The following is a 7,236-nucleotide window of genomic DNA, read 5'->3' as shown; positions in this document are numbered from 1 at the left end:
CTGAGTCGATTAACTTGATTAGAACATTAAAAAAATATATATTTTACAGATTATTTGCTTTTGTTTTTAACTAACCGGGTTTTTTTTTACACTAAATGAAAATTAAATTTTCATAATATTTTTTTAATTTCTTTGAAGTTTAACAAGTTTATCGTTTAATTTTATTTTGCGATCTTATTGTTAACACTTATTATTTACAAGATATCATTATTTACTTAAATGCTCAAATTGAGTAGTTTTGCTTCATGTCAATATTTAAATAGTTACATGTTAATAGTATTTATTTATTTTTTAGTAATTTTTTTTAATTTTGAAAGATTTTTGCATTTGCCTGCATATTATACTCATACACATCAATTGAATTTATAATATATTTAATTTTAGCGCAACGTACTCAGTAAGTGTATGTTGATTTTTCTATGAAATTTGGCATAGGATATGTTTGCTTTTACACTTTAATTTTTGAGATATGACAGAGTCCCTTTGTGCAACATTTTGATGCATTACATGGAAAGGTGTTTGATTTAAACTACAACTGAAGACAGTTAACTGCCAGCGCCTTCAGGAGGCCAACGTGAGGATCCAGCGGCGCCGCAAAGAAGGAGCAACAAAGCTGGCAGCAGCGAGATAAGATGCGAGGGTTTCCTGGAAGCAGCAGCACCTGTAAAAATTAAATAAGTTAGCCATGTTATTTTTGAAATGTCTGCCCCCCTTATCCCCTCCCCGATAGTTTTACCAATAGTGCTGGATTTGGCGGCCACCGTTTCACGCGACTCCAAGGCAGGTGCACGCTGCTGACGATCGCTCTCCACGCTCTCCTCGTTGCTCTGCCAGTAGAGAGAGCTAATCTTGGCCACGCACTATAAACAAAGATTATTGACAATTAGCTGACCTTGAAATCTGTTACTTCATACACTCACCTTGAGTTTCATGTCGCCATGCTTGAAGTGATAAGATCGCACACGGAACTCTAATCCCAGGCGTGACATCTCCAGACCATCTCGATTCACCACAACCTTGTCGTACTGCTTGAGATGCTGCTTCTGTGCCGGCTCCCCATTGATCAGCCAACTCAGGTGACAAGCGGGCTTGGACGGTGACGAGGTGCAGTTGACGCGCACAGTGTCTCCGATTTGATATCGCGGCTGTCCACCTGTTATCCTCGGTCCATGAGCGGGAGTAACTGTAAGCAGTAAATAGTTTATTTTATTTGGTTAAATAATTAGATAGTAAAGTAACTGTTTGAATTGGTATCTTAATTATAATTATCAAATAAGGTAATAATGTAAACTAGACCCCACTTAAATCCAAAGATCTGCCCAGCTCGAGCTTAGCACTTCGTCGACTGACAAACACAACTGAAGTCTCTCAGGGAGATGTTAAATTTATACTCTCTGCGCTGTGAATTCTGTACTGATCACAATACCTCGTTTATCCCGCAATGTGATCGTCACATGTGATGTATATTTAAAACAAAGAGCTCGTGTCAAAAATTAAATAATTAGCCAAATTATATATTTTCTTAAATATTACTGTCTACAATTTATTTTGCATTTCAAACAGTGTACTTTGGCGATTTTTCGATTTATGCGGCACTAACTCTATTTTTAAAGCTGGAGACTTGAAATTTTGGATTTACGTTAGTTAAATTAAGATAGAATTTCAATTTTTTTAGTTTGACCATGCCCTCACCTTTTTTGCCCATCATACTGGGAAAATAGTTTTTTTTGGACAATTGCACATTGGCAACATGTGTATTTTTTGGAAAAAGGGCAAAAACCGTCAAAAAATTGTGAATAACATATTCTAGATTTTAGCTCAACTTTTTCTATATCTTTTTTTGTAAAAAAAGTAATACACCACAGAACATGAACACAGCTATTATTATTGAACTAAAATACACATCGACAACATATTACACTATTTGTTAATTTTATTTAAAAATATACATAATAATACACCCTACAACATTAGCAGTTTTGGTAATCCGGAGTAATCTTGCTAATTTTGTAATCTTGTTTTATTTGAAACTTGTGCCCACAATCACACAAAATTCAACACGAAACAAAAGCGTATTAATTTAAAGCAATCTGAACTATATTATGCATACCTTGATCTATATTCTGCATATTAATTATTAGTCTAAAAGACAGTACTTTGAAAATGGCTAATATTTAAACATTCGCTAAGTTTTCAAGCAAAATTACGCCATACACAGTTAAAAACGAACAGCTGACTTAAAAAAGCTGTCCTTAACCAGGGGTTGGTGAACAAAATGTTTGAAAAATATTTTCATGTTAGGTAGACATTTATTTATAGGAAATTGTGAAGAACAAACTCGAGAGTAGCAATGAGAGAAAGTTAATTCTTATCAATTCTGTTTGAACTATTTGCATTCAGTTTATTTAATAAAATCTTATAATTAGTTTATTTTCTATTTTCTCGCATATTTACCCTATTGTGCAGCCAATAAATAAAACAGTACAATTACTTTTCTTTAGGACCTTTGCTTCCATATGTGTGTGTTTGTTCTAAGCGCAGTAATTTCATTTTAATGAGTCAAGGAAATTGAATATTTTGTTGGTTCTGCACTAGCTTTCATTGCCTTTTCATTTGCCTTGGCCAGATGGCAGCTTGGCTTAGTTCCGTTTGTTTTATTATTTTATATGCAGCTTGGCAAACGAGTATTTGGCTTACTTTTGTGCCCATTTCGTAGCCGTAATGAAAGCCATGTGAGGAATATCTGACGCTGCTTGGGGCTGGGGCTGGGACTGGGGCATACTTAAGATTTATGTTGAGATTTGTGCCAGTAAAATACAAAACACGGCACACAGACCTAAAGAGGGAAGCACATTTTATACGCATACGAAATGCTTATTCAAAGTTTATTTTAGCGTGTGTATCTCAGTCACTTCATGAGTGTATGTGTGTGTGTGTGTGTGTGTGTGTGTGTGTGTGTGTGTGTCTGTGGGTGTTAAGGCATCTGGATATGGCTAGGACTAACGCCCACGACCACTTGGCCACACGCTCGCTCATTGCTTAGCGCTTTTGGGCATATACAAAAAAAACAGAACCAAGAACAACAAAAATGAAAAGAAAGGAATCAAGTCAAGTGTGGCGCCCCCTGGCGTCCAGTTAATGCCCTCTGTGAGGCAGCCCCCGACGCAGTCGAGTGTTTGTGTGCATTATAAATATACCATGCCAAAACCAAAGACATACACACAACCACACACACAAACTCCGACTGCAATAAAAACTGGCGTAGGATTTCTTGTTTCATTTTAGCCAGGCTCACATTTTCATAACATTTGCAGCTGCCCCTTTCATATATGTATCTGTGTTTGTTTGTGTATGTGTATGTGCTGCTGTATGCTTTAGCTCTGCCATAAAATAAAATTAATTTTTAATGGTTTTCAAAAAAAATTAATTTTCTTTAGAAGTTGCCTGAGTTTTTGTTGTGGCTTCTCAACTGGCCGCATGACAGGCACAGAAGGAAAAGCAGACCCAGACCCAGACCCAGAGCCAAAGCCAAAGCAGAGATCCCCTTTCAGCTCCCCATATAGGATATATATGTATATATATATATATATATATATATATGTCTGTGACCAGCTCACAGCTCAGCTACAGTTGTGGGTCAAAGCGAGGTTCCAGGTTCGTTGCTTATTTGTAATTTATAAAGTGAAGTTTACTTTACTTTCGTTGCTCACTTTTTCATATCTTTCTAAATTCAGAATTTCAATTTAGTGCAGGCGCCTCTTGTGTGGGCGTGAACACAGCCATATGGATAATATGAAGATTTATAAAATATGACCAGAAGTATATGAAATTTGTATTCAGTGGAGGAGGGTGTAAAATGTTCACTGTACATGCGTGCATATTAAATGGATGGCAATTGCATCTGGCTTGTAAATTGCATTTCTGTTTGACTAAAGTTGAATTAAGGTTACGTTTGTAAAAATGTTGAAACTAAATTTACAGAAATTTGATTTCAATAGTTAAACTAAAAAGTTAAAATTACACGTACATTGTAAAGACATTCATAAATTTGGAAATAAAACAAAAATAAATATGAAAAACCAATTTCTCATCTGTAAAAAAATAACAAAAACAGCAGTTAATTAAGCAATTTATTGCTACAATTAAGATGTATAAAATTCGAGTTCTAATGAATAATAAAAGACCAATAGCTAAAGCTTTAACAATTAAACTAACTTTAACTGCTGAAATAAAATAACTTTACTTTTGACACAGCAATGATGCCGAAAAGAGAAGGCAGAAATTTTCCATTGATCTGCAAACTTTATATATTATTTTTTTTTGAAAATTTTATCACTACTATTTAATAAAAAATTAGACAGAATTTAGAAGGAATCAAATCTTAAGACTCTGGATTTTAGTAATAGAGTAATATTTAAATTGCGAAATTGTTCATTTGGGTAAAATATACCTCACAGAAAATAGCATGGTGAAAGAAAAGTAAAGTTTTATCATTTCATAAAATTTCTACAAATTGTTCTTTCAGACAACATCGGCTTAAATTTATCAGCCAATTGTTGGTAACTTAAATTTCTGGTAGTTAGGATCAAAGACCTTTTTCACACACCTCTAGGCAGCTTCTGATAATTGTTTTCATATTATATGGCTATTTTTTAAGCCAACGCCATACTGTCGCACTTTAGTTTTATTTGTGGCATAAATCTAAAGGCGCCCCGCAGCACACAATGTGTGTGTCACACATGCACAGACACGCACACACAGACACATATGTGAGTGTGTGTGCTGCGAGTGTGTTTACAATTTATTCTGGCAAAAAACTTTGCACGCAACGACAACACCAACAAAATTATTCGAACCTGCGGCTTCCGCTGGCTAAAGATGGACAAGGACTTGGGTGGGAGGCAAGAGAGGCCATGGAGCAGGTCTCCATTGTGACCAGAACAGGGCAGATGCAATAAGTCGAATGAAGCAAGTGCTGGCGAGCATGGAACATGAAACATGGCTCAAGCATTTTCCTATGACTAAGCAGTTTTGGGGATCGCCTTTTGGCTGCTCGTTTGCTACCTTTTGTGCAGCCAAAAGGAAAACGAAAACGAAAACGGAAAAAACAGCCAAATGGGAAAAGCAGTATGAAAATCATGGCGAAAAGGTGAAAAAGCAGCCCAGCTGCCTGCAGGCGGCCAAATGCCAGCGACAAGTACAACAACTGGGACCATTTTAAGTGGTAGAATGAGCTTGAATACCCTACAAAAGGAGAGAAGGAAAGATAGAATGGGGGCGCTGCTTTCAAGCTGCGCATCTAGTCAACACAGCTGGGGGTGCCTTTTAATATGCTGCGGTATGTTTCTTCATTCCCAGTCCCTACCTTATATTATTTCAATTTTTTTTCATTCTATCATTTTTTTCTTTTTTTTTTAACCGCACTTTGCATTTGCTGTAGAGCTGGCGATAAGCTGGGTCAGAAGAAGGTAGAAGGACGAATGGAGAATTGTCACTTGATCTATATGCAAAGCTTGTCTATGTGTGTGTGCGTGTGCTTTTGGATTATGCACATGTTGAGCCTTGAGTCGCATATTCCGACACTAGTTGTTAAGTGTTTCTCGAAAATTTTAATAAACATTTTCAGCCATGAATTATGTGCGAAAATCCGAGCTCTTTTTTATGGCTTTCACCTGAACGGCCATTGAAATAAATATGCTATTTAAAGATGGTAATAAATTAAGCTCAACTCAAACTAGAAAAACAGTTAGCAGTAGCTTTAAGTTTATGCTGCCATCATTAAATTTTATTTAAGAGGCCTTCAAACTATTGTGAAGCATAACTGACCTTTAAGCTGTTACATTTAAAGTTTACAGCTCATTAGCGAACCAGCTCTTCGAAAGGAGTAAAATTCGAGGTGCAATGGAAGAGAGACAACTATAAATATGAGACTGTAAGTGGTACTTGGCCACTCAGAGCTCATAAAAATCACATTTAATTTTTTTTTACATATTATTTCCTTTTTTTTGCCTATATAGAGGAGAGGTCCTGTTAGTCCTTATGCAGGCAATTGCTTTTTATATTGTAAAATCGATAAGCGATCACATTATGTGTGCACGTGGAGCGTGTGCGCGAAAGAAGAAACTCAGCAGGAAGCAGCCAAATGAGTTATATGTATGTTTGTCCTTTAAAGTGCACTTAACCATAAATTCGCCAACACACACACATACATAGCATATATGGTATGCATGTACTTGGGGGACAGAACATATGCAGCTGAATGCCTCCTTCCTCATTCTTTGGCAGCCTTGCGTGCTCATTAATTATAAAACAACGCGTGTTACTTTTATTTCTGGCGCGGCACAGCGCCAGATACAGATACGGCAAGGACACGACACGACTCCCGGGCTATGGAATAACAGTAACTGTAACAGTAACTGGTTACAGTAATGTTTTCTTAACTCAAACATGCCCTCAACGACGACGCAACGCAACGCAGCGCGACGCGACGCGACGCGTATCGCGCATTAAAAATCGTTGCCATATGTAAAAGCAAAGATAACAAACGAGACTGGGGAGGGGCACAAGGGGTAGGCAGGAAGCTTGAGTGGGCAGAATATGGATGGCGGAAATGTACTGAACTGAGCTGAGCAGCAACTGTCGCGATTTTCACTGTTGTCCTTACTTTAAACTGTCGCCAAGGCTCCCAGCCGGCCAACGTGGCGTATGAGTAATGGATGCCACAGCGAACCGAGAGAGAACAGAGAGCAAAAACTGAGGCGCAGTGCGACATATTTTGACCGCAACAGAGAAAACGGCTGCATCAGCGACCAGCATAATGTAAATTCCAATTGGCTGGAAGCCTCAAAAGGAATCTCTACAGGACCTGGTTAACCAAGGGGAGATGCCAAAGAGCTGCCAGCATATTCAGTAAGAAAATTCCAATTAGAGGTAAAAATCGAAGGATTTTTTAAATACATTTTTTTTATCTTAAAGAATTAATTTAAAAAACACAGCATCATTATCGACATGAAAAATCCAATTAGCGAGTGTAAGTGAAAGTGAAAGTGGGGAGGCATAAACAGTACAGATATTTTTAATGAACAAAAAGCATTGAAGATAAGTTTGAGAACGTTTTATTTGAAGCAAAATAAGAAATGAATCACTGATAGAAGTACTCGTATGATTCCAGCTTATTTGGTAAGATAGTTTCACCAAAGAGAAGACGTAAGAGTTTAAATAAATGGAAGGAATTGT

The 7,236-nt window shown here is 37.0% G+C and overlaps 1 protein-coding gene across 1 annotated transcript in view; it reads right to left on the bottom strand.

The window, feature by feature from the left end:
* Positions 1–353: 353 nt before the first annotated feature.
* LOC117781233 overlaps positions 354–7,236 on the bottom strand; it is a 32,517-nt gene continuing 25,634 nt past the window's right edge. Inside the window, exons 4-6 of the mRNA XM_034617986.1 lie at positions 921–1,183; positions 737–860; positions 354–661 (exon numbers count right to left, since the gene is read on the bottom strand). Of these exons, the coding sequence (XP_034473877.1) occupies positions 546–661; positions 737–860; positions 921–1,183 (503 nt within the window). The 3' untranslated portion in view covers positions 354–545. The remainder of the gene's footprint in view (positions 662–736; positions 861–920; positions 1,184–7,236) is intronic.

The sequence above is a fragment of the Drosophila innubila genome, assembly GCF_004354385.1.
Source record: "Drosophila innubila isolate TH190305 chromosome 2L unlocalized genomic scaffold, UK_Dinn_1.0 4_B_2L, whole genome shotgun sequence".
In the NCBI taxonomy this organism is placed as follows: domain Eukaryota; kingdom Metazoa; phylum Arthropoda; class Insecta; order Diptera; family Drosophilidae; genus Drosophila; species Drosophila innubila.
Note: the sequence above shows the minus strand (reverse complement) of the source record. Positions and strands in the feature narration are given on the sequence as shown.